Source organism: Callithrix jacchus, chromosome 5, assembly GCF_049354715.1.
Source record: "Callithrix jacchus isolate 240 chromosome 5, calJac240_pri, whole genome shotgun sequence".
In the NCBI taxonomy this organism is placed as follows: Eukaryota; Metazoa; Chordata; class Mammalia; order Primates; family Cebidae; genus Callithrix; species Callithrix jacchus.
The window spans coordinates 76184247-76203663 of NC_133506.1; the positions used below are offsets into that span (position 1 = coordinate 76184247).

General features: G+C 46.4%; 1 protein-coding gene across 2 annotated transcripts in view; it reads left to right on the top strand.

Moving 5' to 3' along the window:
• Positions 1 to 19417, top strand: part of USP43 (ubiquitin specific peptidase 43) — an 83585-nt gene that overhangs the window by 51721 nt on the left and 12447 nt on the right. Inside the window, exons 10-14 of one of the 2 annotated variants that reach the window (XM_035300023.3) lie at positions 5613 to 5690; positions 6524 to 6650; positions 6757 to 7105; positions 14071 to 14229; positions 16090 to 16254. In XM_035300023.3, the coding sequence (XP_035155914.3) occupies positions 5613 to 5690; positions 6524 to 6650; positions 6757 to 7105; positions 14071 to 14229; positions 16090 to 16254 (878 nt within the window). The remainder of the gene's footprint in view (positions 1 to 5612; positions 5691 to 6523; positions 6651 to 6756; positions 7106 to 14070; positions 14230 to 16089; positions 16255 to 19417) is intronic. The other variant, XM_035300024.3, reaches the window with a different exon arrangement.

Here is a 19417-nt window from a genome sequence, read left to right on the forward strand (position 1 = left end):
GGGGCGGAGTTTGCAAGAGCCAAGATTGCCCCACTGTACTACTCCTGCCTGGGAAATCAGAGCAAAACTCTCTCAAAAACACTGTCTCCAAAAAAAAAAAAAAAAAAAAAAGCCAAACAAACAAAAAAGAAATGATTGATCTGCAGTGGTTTGGAAACAAATCAACAAACTGGTCTTTTACCATAGGTAATTTGAGAAGCACTAGAATTGAGTAGAGTTGTACAGCAAGCTGACCTCCTAAAGGATGTCCTGTCAAGGTCACATGCCTCCTGGCCCACACCTTCCATTCACTGGACATCTCACTGCAGTTTGGCCCCTGTTCACCCCACTCCCATCCCCACCCACAATCCCAGTCACTTTACTTCTTTCACAGAACTCTCCATTTAGCCCTTGGCCTGTCTATTTCATGCCTATCTCAACATCTCCTTGTTCTCCTAGGGATTCTTTTCCTTTTCTTTCTTTCTTTTCTTTTTTTTTTTGATAAAATCCACAGATCATAAAAATTACATTTTTGTTTTTCAGACGGAGTCTTGCTCTGTTGCGAGGCTGGCATGCAGTGGTGTGATCTCAGCTCACTGCAATCTCCACTTCCCAGGTTCAAGTGATATTCCTGCCTCAGACTCCCGAGTAGCTGGGACTAGAGGCATGTGCCACCATGCCCAGCTAATTTTTTTTTTTTAGTAGAGTTGGGGTTTTGCCATGTTAGCCAGGATGGTCTCGATCTCCTAACCTCAGGTGATCCGCACACCTCGGCCTCCCGAAGTGCTGGGATTACAGGTGTGAGCCACTACACCCGGCAGAAAGTTATATTTTAACCACTTTAAAGTGTACAGTTCAATGGAATTGTTACATTCACCTCCTTATACATCCATTGCCACTATCCATCTCCAAAACTCTTTCATCTTGCAAAATGGAAACTGTTTCCATCACACAACATCCCTCCCATTCCTCTTCTTCCGTCTCTGGAAACCACCACTCTATTACCTGTCACTATAAATTTACTAATCTAGATACCTCAGGTAACAGGAATCGTAGTGTTTATCCTTTTGTGTTTGGCTTATTTTACTAAGCACCATGTTTTTAAGGTTCACCCGTGTTTTAGCATGAATTAGAATTTCCTTCCTTTTAAAGGCTGAGTAATATTCTATTGTATGTATACACCACCTAGAAATATATCCTCTAGAATTCTTCTTGTCTGCTTGAAATCTTCCTCTACCTCTCTGGGATGCTTAAATATTACTGGGCGTTAATATTCCACTCCTGGTCCTCTGGCTTCCATCCCTGAGTGATCTTACTCTTGGTTCTGTCTACCACCTTTAGGCCAAAAGATCTGTATCTCCTGCCCAGATTTTTCTCTGGATTGCAGACCTTCCTGTCCTACTGAAATGCCTCATAGATGCTGGTAACTAAACACTTGCCAGTCTGAACTCTTGCTTAAAGCATCCATTTCCCATCTTTGTGTCTAAATGGTGACACCACCATCTACTCAGGAACTCAAGCTAGGAACCTGCCATCACCCCTAATCCCTTCTTTCTGCTTTCTTCTTCCATTTAATCCATTATCAGGTCTTGTCATTTCCCTATCCTGGCACTTCCTCAGCTCTCTCCACTCCTCTCCACTCCTTTCCACATTGACACCATTGTTTAGGCCCTGATCACATCTTTTTTTTTCTTTCTTTCTTTTTCTGAGACCGAGTCTCATTCTGTCACTCAGGCTGGAGTGCAATGGCTCAGTCTCGGCTCACTGCAGACTCCACCTCCTGGGTTCAAGCGATTCTCCTGCCTCACCCTCCTAAGTAGCTGGGATTACAGGTGTGTGCCACCATGCCCAGCTAATATTTTTGTATTTTTAGTAGAGACAGGGTTTCACCATGTTAGACAGGTTGGTCTCGATTTCCTGACCTCGTGACCTGCCTGCCTTGGCCTCCCAAGGCAGAGCACTTTGTAATACCCAAAGTACTGGTATTACAGGTGTGAGCTACCATGCCCGGCCAATCACATCTTATCTGGATTGCTCTGGCAGCCTCCTGTTTGACTTACCTAAATCCATCCAGTCTCCTACGTGTTATAAACCACCGGATGGCCTCCCAGTGCCTACGGGATAAAGTCCACCATTGTGAGGGTGGCCTGCAAAGTCCTCTCTCTCCCATGTGGCCTGTTCCTCACTGTGCTGGGATTTTTCCAACACACACCCTGCCCTCTACTGCTGAGCCCTCACCTGTGTGTCCCTTTCCCCTCCACTGTCTGACTTTTTAAAAAAGTTCATTAAATTTTTGGGCCTGACGTGGTGGCTCATGCCTGTGATCTCAGCACTTTGAGAGGCCGAAACAGTGCATCACTTGAGGCCAAAAGTTTGGGACCAGCCTGGCCAACATGGTGAAATTCTGTCTCTACTAAAAATACAAAAATTGGCCAGACGTGGTGGCACACGCCTGTAATTCCAGCTACTTGGGAGGCTGAGGCAGGAGAATCACTTGAACTCGGGAGGCAGAGCTTGCAGTGAGCCAAGATTGTTCCATTGCACTCCAGCCTGGGCTACAAAGCCAGACTTAGTCTCAAAAAAATAAAATGAAGATAAAAATTTCTTAAGTTTTCGTTTATTATTTATTTATTTTTTATTGCTCTGTCTTTCTTGGGTGAACGTTGTCTTCTCACTTATATACTTTATTTTTTTAAGGTTCATGGGTACAAGTGCAGGTTTTTATATGGGTATGTTATATAATGCTGGGTTTCTATTGAATCCATCACTGAAATAGCATAGTACTCAGTAAGTAGTTTTTCAGCCTTCTCCCTCTTCTTCCCTCCCCTGTTTTGCACTGCTTAATGTCTGATTGTTCCTGTCTTTATGTCCTTGTGTACCATGGTTTAGCTCCATGGTTTAGCTTTTAAGTGAGAGCATGTGGTACTTGATTTTCTGTTTCTGCATTCATTCACTGAGGATAATAGCCTCCATCTTCATTCACGTTTCTGCAAAAAACATGATTTTGGCTGGGCACGGTGGCTCACGCCTGTAATCCCAGCACTTTGGGAGGCTGAGGCAGGTGGATCATGAGGTCAGGAGTTCAAGACCAGCCTGGCCAATATGGTGAAACCCCATCTCTATAAAAAAGCAAACAAACAAACAAAAACAATGATTTCTTTTTCTTTTCTTTTTTTTTTTTCTGTGTGGTATTCTGTGTCTTACATGTACCACATTTTCTTTATCCAATCCACCATTGATGGATACTCAGGTTGATGCCATGGCCTTACTATTATGACTAGTGCTGTGATAAATATATGAATGCAGGTGTCTTTTTGACACATGATTTATTTTCCTTTGGGTAGATACCCAGGAGTGGAATCATTGAGTTGAATAGTGGTTCTGTTATTAGTTCTTTGAGAAATCACCATACTTTTTTCCAAAGGAGTTGAACGAATTTACATTCTCACCAATAGTGTCTAAGCATTCTCTTTTCTCTGCATCCTAGCCAATATCTGTTTTTTTTGACTTTTTAATAATAGCCACGTGACTGATGTGAGATGGTATTTCATTGTGGCTTTCATTTGCATTTCCTTGATCATGAGTGATGTTGAGCAGTTTTTAATATGTTTCTTGGCCACTTTTAATATGTTCTTTGCCCACTTGTTAATAGGGTTATTTGTTTTTGTTGACTTGTTTAAGTTCCCTATATATTCTGGATATTAGTCTTCCGTCAGATGCATAGTTTGCAAAAATTTTCTCCCATTCTGTAGGCTGCCTGTTTATTCTGTTGATAGTTTCTTTTGCTGTGCAGACCTCTTTAGTTTAATTAAGTTCCATTTTTCAATGTTTGTTTATGTTGCATTTGCTTTTGAGGTCTTAGTCATTCCTCTGGCCAAGTCCTGCCCATCTATCCTCCAGAGAAGTCTGGGGTGTGTGTCCTCTGAGTCCCCAGATGCCTGGGTGCATTAGAATGATCTCTCTGTGTGCCCCTCCCATTAGCCTATCAGTCTCTCAGGGTGGAGATTGTTAGTTATGTACATTTCTTGGGATAGCTTCACTCCATAAACATTGAATAAAGCCCTCTTTCCTGTTTGTATCAGAACTGTGGTCAGGGGAGACAATCTCACCCTCTAGTGAAAATCTGATTTCCATGTAAAGATGGAAGGTGGGCTATAGCCCACCTCTTTTTTTCTGTGACCTGAGGAGTTTCATACAATAAACTTGGAGCATGAAGATACTGGTTTTCCTTTTCCACTTCCATGTTTAAATTCCAGTTGAAAACTAGACTGTGGATTGAGGCAGAAATAGATGGAAATTTTAGGTTTATTGGTAACACTGATTTAAGGATGCAGCTTAGATGTGAGTCCAATTTGGACTTTCAAATGTGTTCCCCAGGAATTAAATGATGCACCTGCTGACCCCTGCCAAGGCAGATCCCCTGCAGTGAAAGTTCTCCCTTATTGTGGAAATGGAGAACTTGGCAGACCGAAAGAAAGAAGTTTAGGTCTAAGGGTCCCCAGTTTGTCTCCTCAGAATGGAATATTTGTCACATACTTTCAGTCTTCCACCTGCAAGGCAGCACTGCTTCTAGGAAATGCAAGGTGTGGATGGGGGAGAATGGCAGGTGGCTAGCTTGAAGGACATAAGTAGGGCTGATGACAGCAGGTAGATCCCATCTTCTTCTATAATCCCACCAACCAGATAAGGTGCTTCTCCTCCTTTGGGGAGGAGTGAGGATGAGGAGGCAGCAACATCCTCACAGCATGGTTCTCTCCATCTACAGGAAAACGAGGGGGCAATCAGTGTTTGTCCCAATCCATCAAGGCTCACCAGGCTGGAATAACTTCTGCCAGACATGTAGGAAGGTGCCACAACTCCAGCTCAGACCTGTCCGTGCTCAGTCATAGGACTTTGTGCCTTCTATGGGCTCAAAACCTTGTATCAAATCATCTTAGTGATAGTTTGGGACTCATCTGACACTGCTCCTTTTCTTGCAACACATTTGAAACACCCCTTTGGGTGTGGCTGTTGCCATCACTTGTGTCTGTTCCTATTGATTTCAGGATAAAACCTCATGTCCTCCACTTTGCTCTCTTCCCATCTCTTCTGTTTTGAGGCTGACTCACCTTGTTTGAAATGGGCTGGGCCCAAGTAGTTGGAAAGAGCTATAGGTTGACAGGCACTGGGATTTTCTATGCACTGGAGGGTTTGGAAGGAGAAGACTTCTTAGGTTGTGGAGGTGGGCTTAAGGGTGCTCCTCCTGCATTGCTTTGGGGGAAAAGTTAGTTCTCTTTGGGCTTCATCAGTATTGGATATTAGTGTAGGATGGTCAAGTGGAAGTGCCCCGTAGACATGGAGAAGGTAGCCAGGGCTGCAGTGGCCCAGCTGATCTATTTCCTCAAAGTAGCCCAAAATCTATAGAGCTCACAAGCTCTCATGGGAGTAAGGGGAGGGCACTATGAGGTAGGTCTGAGATGGAGCCTCCCGTAGACTTAGCAGCCCCCAAGGAGAGCTGACTTTGGCTTACAGGCAGTTTTGGGAACTTCTGTTTGGAATATCAGCCCCTGGGTTGCAGGGAGACTGCAGAGCCCTGAAGAGCTGTAGGAAGGAGGCCCCGTGTTTTCTGATGGGCTTCCTTGTTCTCTTCTCAGGGCCTTGCATCTCAGGAGGCCAGGAGGCCCTCCGCACGTCAAGCTGGCAGTGGAGTGGGATGGCTCTGTCAAGGAGCGGTGAGTTCAGGGGACTTTGCCTCCTGCAGAGCTGAGACAGGGCCTGTCTGTGCCCACATGTCCCTGGGCGCAGGGTCCGCCGGCATGGCTGCAGGCAGGGTGCACATATCCTTAAGCCAGTGGACTCTGTTCCTCTGAGATGCCTGAGTGAGAATTTTCTGTATGTAAATAACAGTGACAGGGATGGAGTGGTGGTGGCAGTGGTGGGTGTTGTCAGGATTCATAACCGCAGTCACAGCAGACAGTTAGTTACCTGCCCGCTCACCCCGTGCCAGTCACTGCTCTAAACACTTTATGTGTGTATATGGGATTTATTTAATCTTCATCACACCCTATGTGTGGGTGGTCTGGGGTGGGTACTCCTGTAATACATATTTCTCAGAGGTGGAAACTGAGGCACAAAGAGGTTAAGCCATTGCTTGAGAGCACACAGCTTGTATGTTGGCAGAGCTGGGATTTGAGTCCATGCTCCTCATCACCTTGGAGATCTATGTAATGCAGAGGGCATTAGCCTTACTTTAGGAAAGGACACTGTTCACTCTGGCAAGTATTTATTGATCAACTACTAGGTACCGGCCCCTGTGCTAGGATGAGGAAAACAAAGATGAATAAGCCAAGGACCTGGTCCTGTAGGAGCTGGCGGGGGAGAGAGAATTCCAGTAAAATATAGCGCTGAGTCAGAAGGATGCCTGCAGCCCCAGAAACCCATAGGCAGGGCACGGTAGCGTCGCCTGGCCAATACCTTCTGGCGGGTTTGTTGTGAGTAGAGACGTAGACAGAACCCGCCTTGGAGCGGGAAAGTCCTGAACGCCGTGGGTGTCCTCTCCGTGCAGCCTGTTCGGGAACCTCCAGGAGGAGCGGGCGCAGGATGCTGACAGCGTGTGGCAGCAGCAGCAGGCACACCGGCAGCACAGCTGTACCTTGGATGAATGTTTTCAGTTCTACACCAAGGAGGAGCAGGTCCCGCCCTGGGGGTCCACGCCCCGGCCGGGAAGGGGGCTGGCTGCCTTTGGTGGGTTGGCCATGTGCCACGGGGGTCTCACAGTCTGGGTGGCTTCCTTTCCAGCTGGCCCAGGACGATGCCTGGAAGTGTCCACACTGCCAAGTCCTGCAGCAGGGGATGGTGAAGCTGAGTTTGTGGACGCTGCCTGACATCCTCATCATCCACCTGAAAAGGTTCTGCCAGGTCGGCGAGAGAAGAAACAAGCTCTCCACGCTGGTGAAGTTTCCGCTCTCTGGACTCAACATGGCTCCCCACGTGGCCCAGAGAAGCACCAGCCCTGATGCAGGGCTGGACCCCTGGCCTTCCTGGAAGCGGCCAGGCTGCCTGCCCACCAGTTACCCGCTGGACTTCCTATACGACCTATATGCTGTCTGCAACCACCATGGCAACCTGCAAGGTGGGCATTACACAGGTGAGCCTTGCCTTGCCTCTCTGCACATGCAGCCATGGCCACAGCCTCGAGATGTCCCCAGAATAGGTGCTGCTGGGATGCTGAGTTCCCTGGGGCACTTAGTGAGACCTGACCCCTCACCCATCACACACCAGGGAATGTGCAGGAGGAGAGAGGATCTTGCCCCAGCGATAGAGTTGACGTTGAGGGCACAGAGCTCGTGCGTTGGCAGAACTGGGATTAGAACTCAGATCCTCTGGCTGGAGTCCATGCTCCTCATCACCATACTTGGCTACCTCTGCAATACTGAGGGCATCAGCCTTACTTGAAGAAAGGACATTGTTTGGTCCAGCTGGTATTTATTGATCGGCTACGAGGTGCCAGCCCTGTGCTAGGTTGGAGATTGGAATATACAAAATTAGGCCTGATGCAGTAGCTCATGCCTATAATCTCAGCACTTTGGGAGGCTGAGGTAGAAGAATAACTTGCAGTCAGGAGTTCGAGAACAGCCTAGGCAAAAAAACGAGACCCCATCTTTACAAAAAATGAAAGAATGAGCTAGACATTGTGGCTTACACCTGTGGTTTTAGCTACTTAGGAAGCTGAGATGGGAGGATCTCTTGAGCCCAGGAGGCTGAGGCTGTGGTGAACCATGATTGTACCACTGTACTCCAGCCTGGGCAACAGAGTGAGACCCTGTCCCCAAAACAAGTAAACCAACAAACAGAGGTTAGTTACTGCCCGAATTTTCAACCATATTAAATATGGGTGGGTCATTACTGAAACCGAGAGAGTGACGTTCATTCTCATCTGCGATTCAACTCAAGGGATCTTACTTCTCAGACCTGGCATCCTTTTATTCTATGGGGTACTTTTCATGTTTATTCCTCTGGGGAACTTCAGAGCAGCAGATGAAGGGAAGAGCAGAAACAAACGGCCAGACGATTCTCTCAATTGCTCATAATCATCCCTTTGGGTGCACTCAGAGAGTGTTGTGACTGATCATTTTTCTCGATGATGTCATTGTTTGCTTCTCTCTCACCAGGACATCTTAGTGACAGCCGGAATCCCATTGGTAGCTGCAGCAATTGAGTGTCTCCACTGTGCAGTTAGTGTGGGGGCCCTCCTGGGTGAGCCTTAGGAGTCTAAGGGGTTTAGGGCATCATGTCCGCCATCAGAGGTTGGAGGGAACAGACCTCCCTGAAGTAAGATAAATGAGGATGCAGTAACAGGCTAGGGACCACCTGAGTGGACAGAGATGCTTTGGACAGTGGGGTTATGCTGGGCCAGCCTGGGCTGGTCACAGTGAGGGTTATGGGGGCCACCAAAGCCACTCACAGTGGTGGCCTCATGCTGCTGTGCGGTGCCAACCTGTTTTTCCACAGCTGCCCTGCTCCAGATGAGGGCTTGCCACCTTTGTAATTATTGGGGCCATTTTGTCTAGCCACTTCCCCTGTCTCACTTCTCTGGGCCAAAAATAGCTCAGCAGGAATCCCTTGACACCCGTATATATCTTGGGAGGCATCTCTGTTACTCAGATTTTTTTTTTTTTAAATGGCTGAATGAGTCCCTGTACACACATGAGTGGTGAAAATAAGGACAGCTGGAACCTGGGTCTGGTCATTTCCCGGGCTGAACGTGCTGCCTCCCCATCTATAAACTCACAGAGTGGCCCCAACATAAATTAAGGGCAGTCATGTAAAATCCCAGCGGGGAGTCAGAAGTAGTACAGGAGTGAGAAGTGTTGGCATGTGCATGCAGTGTGAACCCTGCCTTAACAAAAGGAAGATCCAGACCCCTCCTGGGGTGAGCATTAAGGAGTAGAATGCCCAATTTGGGAGTGGTGATTTGGCAGCAGAAGGGACACAGCTCCTGGGAGGTTCCCCTTCCAGAGATCTCCTGGGTCTGTGTTTGCACACACACTGTGCCACCACCTGCCAGGAAAGAGCCTGCTTAATACTAAAATCAAAGGCAGAGGAGTCCAAGGGGAAGAGAGGACTGGCGAGGGGGAGGCAGGGCACTGTCTGCAACCAGCACATCCCTGGGTAAGACCTGGGCCGTTTGCTCTCATTTGTACCAACATACACCATCTTTTCCCTCAAGACAATCTGCACTGCCTATTCAATGGCACAGCCAGGACTTCAGACCTGGGCACTCTGGTTACTGGGCCAGTAGCTTCTGCCCTGTCAAGATGAGTGTGACTCGTGATATGAAAAGTCCCCAAGCCATGTAGGGTGTTGTAGATGAGGGTCAACTCCCTCATTAGGTGAAGCACAACTCCCTCATTAGGTGAAGACCTTGAGCTGTGGATGCTTACATGTCCGAAAGTGTCTTTATTCCCACGCCTGATTGATAGCCTGGTGGGACATAAAGCTCTTGATTGAAAATTGACAATGTTGGCTGGGCGCAGTGGCTCACGCCTGTAATCCCAGCACTTTGGGAGACTGAGGCAGGCAGATCACAAAGTAAGGAGATCGAGACCATCATGACCAACATGGTGAAACCCCATCTCTACTAAAAATACAAATACAAAAATTAGCCAGGTGTGATGGTGTGCGCCTGTAGTCCCAGCTACTGAGGAGGCTCAGGCAGGAGAATCTCTTGAACCTGGGAGGTGGAGGTTGTCTGGGCATCAGAGCAAAACCCTGTCTCAAAAAATTAGAAAAATAAAATCAACAACGTTGTTCCACGTGGAATGGGTCTGGAGTGGGGTTTTGCTGTTGAGAATGGGTCAGGCCAGTTTATTTCTATTCCTTTGTCTAGATATATTTTTCTCTCGAAGCTTTCAGGTTCTTTATCACAGGTGCTCTGGGATTTCATGGAGTGTGCTTACCTGTGGGTCTTTTTCATTGCTTATGTTGGGCATTCAGCGGACCTGTGTGTCTGCAGACATGTGATCTTCAGGTCTGGGAATATCTTTATGCTTTTTTTTTTTTTGAGATGGAGTCACCCAGGCTAGAGTTCGGTAGTGTGATCTCGGCTCACTGTAATCTCTGCCTCCTGGGTTCAAGTGCTTCTCCTGCCTCAGCCTCCCAAGTAGCTGGGATTACAGGCGCCTGCCACCACACCAGGTAATTTTTATATTTTTAACAGAGACACGGTTTCACCATGTTGGCCAGGCTGGTCTCAAATTCCTGACCTCAAGTGATCCTCCCACCTTAGCCTCCCAAAGTGCCAGGATTACAGGCGTGAACCACCGTGCCCAGCCTCTTTGTGATCATTTCTCAATTTAGGTTTTTGGGTGGAAGTGGGGGTCAAACCATTTTATTAAGGGAAATGGGGTGGCAAAGCAGTGGTGATAGCGATGGGACCTGACATCCCCAGTGGGTGAGGAACCCCCAGGGTCTGCAGATGCAGAAGGCTAAATTTAATTTTTGGATAGATCATACATTCCTGTGATGTTTAAAAAAGTACACACTGAACAGCCTTGCCCCTACCCACTTTTCCTGTCCATTCACTCCAATCCCCTTATTAGCTTTCTGTGGAGCCCTCCAGAGCCTCTGTGTGCAGACACAAGCAGACACACATAGAGGTATTCCCAAACTTCACCCCCTCTGCTCCCTTTCAAACACAAAGGTAAATACTATGTTCGTAGTCCTACACCTGGCTTTTGGCACTTGCTAATCTGAGAGTCTTTCTGTATTGGAACATAGAGATCCACAGCATTCTTTCTTTTTTTCTCACGTTTGCTTGGTGTTTCATGGTATGTGTGATCTACCGTTTATTTCACCCATCCCCTATTCATGGACATTTAGGTTATTTCCCAATTTTTATTATAATTCTTCTGTGAACAAGTTTGTGCATCGTGTTATTTTGTGTGTGTGAACTTTTGCCCTCCATGGTAGGCAGAATAATGCTCTCCCACGTATGTCACGATCCTAATCCTAAGAACTCGTGATGATGTGATGTCACATGGCTAGGGAGAGTCAAGGTGGCTAATCTGCTGACCTTAAGATACAGAGATAGATGGCCCTGGATGGCCCAGGAGGTCCAAATAGAATCACAGAGCCCTTTAAGTGTGGAAGAGGGAGGTAGAAGAGTCAGAGAGTGATGCCAAGTGAGAAGGACTCAACCTCGACTCATCACTGTTGGCTTTGAAGATGGAAGGAGCCAGGACAGTGGGTGGCTTCAAGAGGCAGGAGAAGGCAAGAAAACAAATTTTCCCTGAAAGCTTCCAGAAGGAATGGAGTCCTCCTGACACTTACGTCCATGACTGTGTTGGTAACAGGCAGTCATCATGCAATGCGGGAATGAAGACACCTGACTTCCAGGAATTTTTATGACTAGAACTAGCATATGTAAGATGCTTCTCATACTGTATGCCCCAGCAATTGGGAGCTTTCAAGCTACCGTCTACTTTGACCTAATTGTTATCGTACCATAGATGTATTTTTTGTTTTTAGTAGATTTTTTTTTTGCCATTTTGCATATCAAAATAAACTTAAAAGCTGTTAAATGAAATAAAATCTTAGGATGAGGCACTTGACTAAATGGCTAAAGGAGATACTGGGTTCCATCATGACCTGTGTGCATATCCATTTACATATGTGCATATGTGTGTTTATGTGTAAATACATGGATTCAGGCTAAACAGAATTTCATGAGATGATAATTACATTTACTATCTGTGATATACCTCGGTCCATTGTTCCAGAATAAGATATTATTTAATTTTTAAAATATTTTATTATTTATTTATTTTTTAAGTGCAATGATTACCAGTGCCCTGATGGGCTGATGGCTGGCAATTGGGAAGACATCAAACTATATAGAAATCCAGGATCTCTAGTCATTAATTTATTGCACAAATATCTGTGAAGTACCCATTGTATGCCAGACCCTGCACTAGGTACTGGAGCTTCAGTGATGAACAAGACAATACGAGGCCTGCCCTCATGGGACTTCAGTCTCACTTTGGAGACAGACAATGAAAAGGTGCTTACCATTTTAGCACTTTAACTATGTGACATTCTGAAGGTAGTGAATGATTGACTGATTGCTTGATTGTGTCTGTGATAGACATAAGGCCTTTCTGAGAATGTCACATGTAGGCTCAGTGTTGAGGATGAGATAGAACTAGCTATGTGACTAATGGGAGGAATTGCATTATGAGCAGAGCTCCTAGCATGTGCAAAGGCCCTGGGGCAGAAAGCATTTGATGTGTTTAAGACATGATGAGAGCCTGTGTGAAGTGCAGCAGGTCAGGGGTGAGTGAGGAAGGGCTGGAAAAGTGGGCAGAACACTCGAGGCCACGGATGGGAGTTTTCATTTTTCCCAAAGGGGTGATAAATCATTTAAAGGTTTTTTTGTTTGTTTTTTTGAGATGAGGGCTTGCTCTGTCGACAGGCTGGAATGCAGTGGCGTCATCTTGGCTCACTGCAACCCCTACCTCTGGGTTCAAGTGATTCCCTTGCCTCAGCCTCCTGAGTAGCTGGGACTGCAGGTGCACACCACCATGCCTGGCTAATTTTTTGTATTTTAGTAGAGACGGGGTTTCACCATGTTGGCCAGGATGGTCTCAATTTCCTGACCTCATGATCTGCCCACCTCGGCCTCCCAAAGTGCTAGGATTACAGGTGTGAGGCACCGCGCCTGGCCCATTTAAAGGTTTTATTTAAGCAAAGGAGTAAAGACATAATCTAGTGTACAAATCAACCTACTTGCTCTGTTCTACAGAGAAGGGAAGAAGATTGGAAGTTGGCATTCCAGTTAGGAGGAGGTTTCAGGGGCTCTAGCGAGACACACCATTGGCTGAGATGTTGGTATTGACAATCAAGATATTCGAGACATTTGGGAAGCAGCATCAGTAGGTCTGGCCTTTGGACTAGGTGTGGGGTGGAAGGGAAAAGCAAGAGCAAAGATGAGCTTCTACGTGGCTGGCTTGGATTAGTGCTGAGGTCAGCAAACTGTGGCCCAGAGCCGGATCCAGTCTAGGGCCAGCTTTTTTTGTTCGTGTTGTTATTGTTTTTATTAATAGTCTCTGGGTTAAAAATGGTTTTTACAGTTTTACAGGTGGGAGAAAGACAAGCAGAATATGCAACAGAGAACATATGTTCTGCAAAACCTAAATAATTGTCATGTGGTCCCTTAGGGGAAAAGTTTGCAAACCTCCAGATTACTGGGTTATGCTGTCATTGACTGAGATGCGGAGGGCAAGGAAAAGGATATTTTGTAGTTGTTTGAGAAGTGGGGAGAATATTTATGAACTTTCCTTAGACATTTGACTAGTTCTTAGGTAGGAAGAGAGGTATGCCATAATCTCAATTGTGATTCTCATTTTTACTTTTATTGCATACTTCACCAGGGATGTGCATTTTGAAGCTTCTGAGAAGAAATGGGGTGAACAGACATTATTGTGTGGCTACCTAACTTGGGAGCTCCCTTTTATTAGAGATTTTGCCTGAGGAAGGGCTAGAATATTCAACTTAAAATAACAGTGCTCTTGGCTGGGCACAGTGGCTCACGCCTGTAATCCTAGTTCTTTGGGAGGCCAAGGCGGGTGGTTCACCTGAGGTCAGGAGTTTGAGACCAGCGTGGCCAACATGGTAAAACCCCATCTCTACTAAAAATACAAGATTAGCCAGGTGTGGTGGCGGGTGCCTATAATCCCAGCACTTTGTGGCGGGCCGAGGCGGGTGGATCACGAGGTCAGGAGGCTGAGGCAGGAGAATTGCTTGAACCCAGAGGGCGGTGGTAGCAATGAGCCGAGATCATGCCACTTCACTCTAGCCTGGGCAAAAGAGCGAAACTCCGTCTCAAAAATAAATAAATAAATAAAATGAAAACAATAACAGCGCTCTTTATCAGTAAGAGGGTATAACTTATCGATCTTTTCTGATTCCAAAAAAATTCATTTCTGGCCAAAAATGGACTGTTGTTTTCTCATTCTGGTTTAAACATGTCACTTCTTCAGCGATGCCAGTGGGAAGAGTCTTCCTGCCTTTTGGGGTTCCAATAACTGAGACTTGGGGTGGGGACCTTTGCAGCCTACTGCCGGAACTCTCTGGATGGCCAGTGGTACAGTTACGATGACAGCACAGTGGAACCACTTCAAGAAGATGAGATCAACACCAGAGGGGCTTACATTCTCTTCTATCAGAAGCGGAACAGCATCCCTCCCTGGTCAGCCAGCAGCTCCATGAGAGGTAGGTGCTGCTGCTCATTATAGGAGGAGGGTTTGGGGAGTCACTCTTAAGAACTGAGAAGATGTGGCTGGGCGCACGGGCTCACGCCTGTAATCCCAGCACTTTGGGAGGCCGAGGTGGGTGGATCACAAGGTCAGGAAATCGAGACCATTCTGGCCAACATGGTGAAACCCCGTCTCTACTAAAATACAGAAAATTAGCCCAGCGTGTTGGCGGGTATTTCTAGTCCCAACTACTCAGGAGGATGAGGCAGGAGAATCGCTTGAACCTGAGAGGGGGAGGTTGCAGTGAGCTGAGATTGCACCACTTCACTCCAGCCTGGTGACAGAGTGGGACTCCGTCTCAAAGAGAGAAAAAAAGGAAAGGGAAGATGCTCAGTTAAACATCAAGGAAGAGGAAGCCCTGCTGCTGCTATGGAAACCTGAGCAGCACAGCCTCGTTGCTCATATGTCAGGATGTAGGATGGGTATATTATAATTCAGGAAAGGGGAAAAGAATCATTATTTGTATTCAAGGCAGTTGACGCTTGGCAGGGTGGAATTTCATATTCCTAGTGTGACTCATGTCGCACTAGGTTTTATTAGATGTGTGCGGTATGAACTGATGTCAGTCCTATTAGAAAGGGAGGACAGTTATACAGGATGCAGGTCCTTTCCAGGAAACGTATCTGTTTACACACTGCTACACTCCAGCAATTCATTTATTAGACAGCCTCAAGCTTGCTTGGAAGTCTGCAGAAAGAAAGTGCCAAAGCTGACCCCTTTGTGTGATTTCTTTGATGCTGCAAACCAGCCATCCTTATCTTTGGGACAAGAGATTGTTAAAAAAAAAAAAAAAAAACAACAAAGAAAAAACAGATTTTCTCCTAGCAGTTATCAGAAAATGGCTGAATAAATCCAAGAGTCCTCAGCAGGTCTAAATCAATCCTAATGCAAGTCTGGCTTCCATTTATAGAAGGAGATATTGAAAGAACAATTAAAAACCTGTCATATTAGAGAAAGGAAGGTTTTCTTACTGTCCAGTATAATAAAAATAATGTCTCCCTATGGAGCAAAGGGTAGGCATCCTTAATGCCCATTGTGAAAAATTTGGCTTCCCTAAACTTGGGATACACTTCTATAACGTGGCTTATGACCTGTTCAGCTGTGTGTCCTGGGGGCCTAGTGCTGGTGATAAAACACTGTTAGTCTGGCTCTGGCTACAGCTGTAAGTAGCCTTTCCTGACCTTTGGCTCTGGAAAAAGAAACAAACAAAAAAACATATTTAGGATGCCAAAGCTGGTAACAAAGAATTTCACGGAAAGCATTTCAATGTTTGTCAACATACTTTTCTTTGTTTTTTATTTTTTGAGACAGAGTTTTGCTCTTGTTGCCTAGGCTGCAGGGCAATGCTATGATCTCAGCTCACTACAACCTCTACCTCTGAAGTTCAAGTGATTATCCTGCCTCAGCCTCCCAATTACGGGTGCCTGCCACCACGCCTGGCTAATTTTTCATATTTTTAGTATAGACGGGGTTTCACCATGTTGGCCAGGCTGGTTTCAAACTCCTGACCTCAGGTTATCTGCTCATCTCAGCCTCCCCAAGGGCTGGGATTACAGGCAGGAGCCACTGCACCTGGTCCATACTTGCCTTTTTGTGCTCAAATGCCTCTCCCTAAACTTTTAAGCTTAGTCACATGGGTACCCAACCCCCACAGGTTTCCCCTCTGGTCATTGACTGGTTTCTGCAGTTCTGCTCTGGTTTTGCATTCCAGGGCTGAAGGATGGGGCCAAAATGGGCATCTGGCTGTGAGATGCTCCCCAAGGAGTCTGAAGGGCTGGGGTTGGGTGCAGCCTCCCTCTCTGTGCTTACTCTGCAGGCTCCACCAGCTCCTCCCTGTCTGATCATTGGCTCCTGCGGCTTGGGAGCAACACTGGCAGCACGAGGGGAAGCCTGCTGTCCTGGAGCTCTGCTCCCTGCCCCTCCCTGCCCCAGGTTCCTGACCCTCCCATCTTCACCAACAGCCTCTGCAACCAGGAAAAGGGTATGTTGGTTAATTGCTTGCTTTATTTTAATTTTCTGTAATGTCTGTAGTGACTGCTCTGCATTGAAAGAGCTATCACATCATACATAGCCTTGAATGGAAGGAGTCCATGATTTCGAGAGGTTTGTTAATCTCTTAAATGGGGTCTTCTATGACCTGCCCTTGCCCGCTTCTCCCCGTCCTCTACTCTCCAGCCACAGGTGTCTTTTCTCTGCCCCCATGTAGCTTGCTGTCATAAACAGGTAAACATGGGAACCTGGTACTTAAAGAAGGGAGAGTGACAAAGAGAATCAGGGAAGAGGGCATCGAGGCTGAGGGTGGGGGAGGAAAAGTGCACAGGGCCCGGTAGATAGGGCTAGTGGGGAACAGCTTTCTAGGGGTGAGCAGAGCCCTGAGTGAGAGAGTGACTTGTGTGGAGCTAGGGGTGTGTTCCAGGAGAGGAGCCATCCAGGGTGAAGGTGGGCAGTGGGCATGGGATATGTGAAAGGCGGAAGAAACCAGAGCTGTGGCTGGAGCAGAGACACCCAGGAGCAGAGAGAGCAGAAGTGGACAGGGACCATATTGGAACCTACCTTCCTGAGCTTGAGGTGTAAAGTTTGGGCTCTATTCTAAGTGTAGTGGATAGCAAGTGGAGAGGTGTTTTTAAAATTTTTACTTATTTTTAATGCTTCTGATTTAAATCATTGTTTTTTAAAAATTGACATATAATTGTACATATATATATGGGTACGTGTGATATTTTGATACATGCATACAATGTGTAATCATCAAACTATAGTATTTAGAATATTCATCACCTCAAACATTTGTCATTTCTTTGTGCCAGGAACATTTCAAATCTCTTCTAGCTGTTTTGAAATATATACTATATTGTCATTACCTGTAGCCATCTTTCTGTGCTATTAAACATGAGAACTTATTTTATCTAATGGTACATTTGTACCAATTAACCTAGCTCTCTCCATCCACTCCCCATCCCAGCCTCTGGCAACCATCATTCTACTCCCTACCTCCATAAGATCAACTTTTTTAGCTTACTGGAGAGTTTTGAGCAGGGATGTGATTGATCTGATATATAGTTTTTAGAGTGTCCACTCTGGCTAGTGTTTAGAGAATACATCACAGGGGGAAGAGTGGGGATGTAGGAAGGCCAGTTAGGAGACTCACATGGTTACATCCAGGTGGGAGACAGGGGTGGCTTGAACTAGCATGTTAGGTAAGAGATGGTCCAACTGGATGTATTTTGAAGCTAGAGCTGCTAGGATTTGCTGATGTGGGGTGTGCGGTGTGAAGGAAAGAGAATAGTCAAGGTTAACTGCTTGCTTAGGGTCTAAATAACGAGGGGAAGGAGCTGCACAGTCCATGAGATGGGAGAAAGTTGGGTAGGAACAGCCAGTTTTGGAGGAAAGTCAATTTTTTCTACTGGGGTCCGTCCCACAGACCCCAGCTGCATGATGGATGAATAAATGCACTCAGACACAAATTTCCAGTCATTAACTGTGCCGAGGGGCTGTGAGCTACTCAGAAAAAGAGATAGCAGCTATGTGACCCTGACTAGTTTGCCCTCTTCTCATTTATTCATCATAGATTTAATAACAGAGGCTTTAAGTCAACATATTTGTAGAGAAAGATTAAAGACATGCCAGGTTCAGATGCTCAAAGCAAATACCATTAGAGGGTAATCTCCCTGGTCAACCTGCCTCTGAGAGGACCATTCTGGCTCAAAGGTTAGCTTTAAGACCACATAAGTAAACAAGTTAGCTAGGTAAACTACTAACATTGCTTTGTATTTGCACCCTAATTTCTCTGGCTCCTAGACTCTGTCTGCCTTCAGCCAAGAACTATAGAAAAAACCCTTAGGCTTTCCAAAAGGGTTTGAGACTATATTCTATAACTTCCTCTAATAGTTTTTCCCTTAATATTGTTCACACCACCCTGAATGAATTCCCACGTCTTTTTATATAGTAATTTTAAGAATCCTGTAAGACAGCAGTCCCCAACCTTTTTGGCACCAGGGACTAGTTTCATGGAGGACAATTTTTGTACAGACTCGGGATGAGGATGGGATGAAACTGTTCCACCTCAGATCATCAGGCATTAGATTTTCATAAGGAGCACATAACCTATATCCCTGGCATGCACAGTTCACAATAGTCTTTGTGTTCTTATGAGATTCTAATGCCCCTGCTGATCTGATTGGAGGTGGAGCTCAGGCGGTTTTTAGCAGCTTTCAATGCAGATGGAGCTTTGCTCACTTGCCCACCACTCACTTCTTGTTTTGCAGCCTGGTCCCAGACAGGCCACAGATCAGTACTGGTCCACAGCCCAGGGGTTGGCATCACATCAACATGATAACTGGGGAGTGGAGAGAAATATTTGAGAGTCGTCAGCATATAGATGAAATGGAAAGTCAAGGTGCCGGCTGAGCTCTCCTGGGGAAATAGTATAGATGGAAAAGAATGAAGACCTGAGACCAAACCTGGGGCCCTCCAACATCTAAGGGTTGAGCAAAGGTGGAGAGGCCAACAGAGGAACTGAAAAGGAGCAGCCAGTGAGGGGAAGAAAACCAAGTGAGTGTGGTTGACAGATGCAAAAAAGAGAATCTTAAGGAAGCAGCCAACTGTGCTGAATGCTGCTGAGAGGCTGAGTAAGGTGAGGATGGGTAGGTTTCATCAGGCTGGAAGGCCACCAGGGACTTGCCAGGAGCATCTGCCATGGCTGGAGAGAAGGGAGGCCCGCCTGCAGCAGGTGGACCAGAGGCTGGGGTTGAGGAAGCAGCAGTTGTACACACTCCACCAGGCAAGGTGACTGAAGGAAGGCGGGCTGACAAGTTGGAGATAGTAGAGATGCATTCAGATGATCAGGTCTACAGGGAGAAATTGATGACAGTGCTGGGAACAAGGGGATCACCACAGAAACAAAGTCCTCAAGCCCGAGCATGTCAGATCACACCTGGAATCCTAACATTTGGGAGGCCAAGATGGGAGGATCTCTTGAGTCCAAGAGTTCAAGACTAGCCTGGGCAACATAGTGAGACCTGATCTCTATAAAAAGTTAGCCGGGCAGGGTGGCCTGTGCCTGTTGTCCCAGCTACTCAAGAGGGTGAGGTGGAAGGATCTCTTGAGCTTGGGAAGTTACGGCTGCAGTGAGCTGGGGGCATACC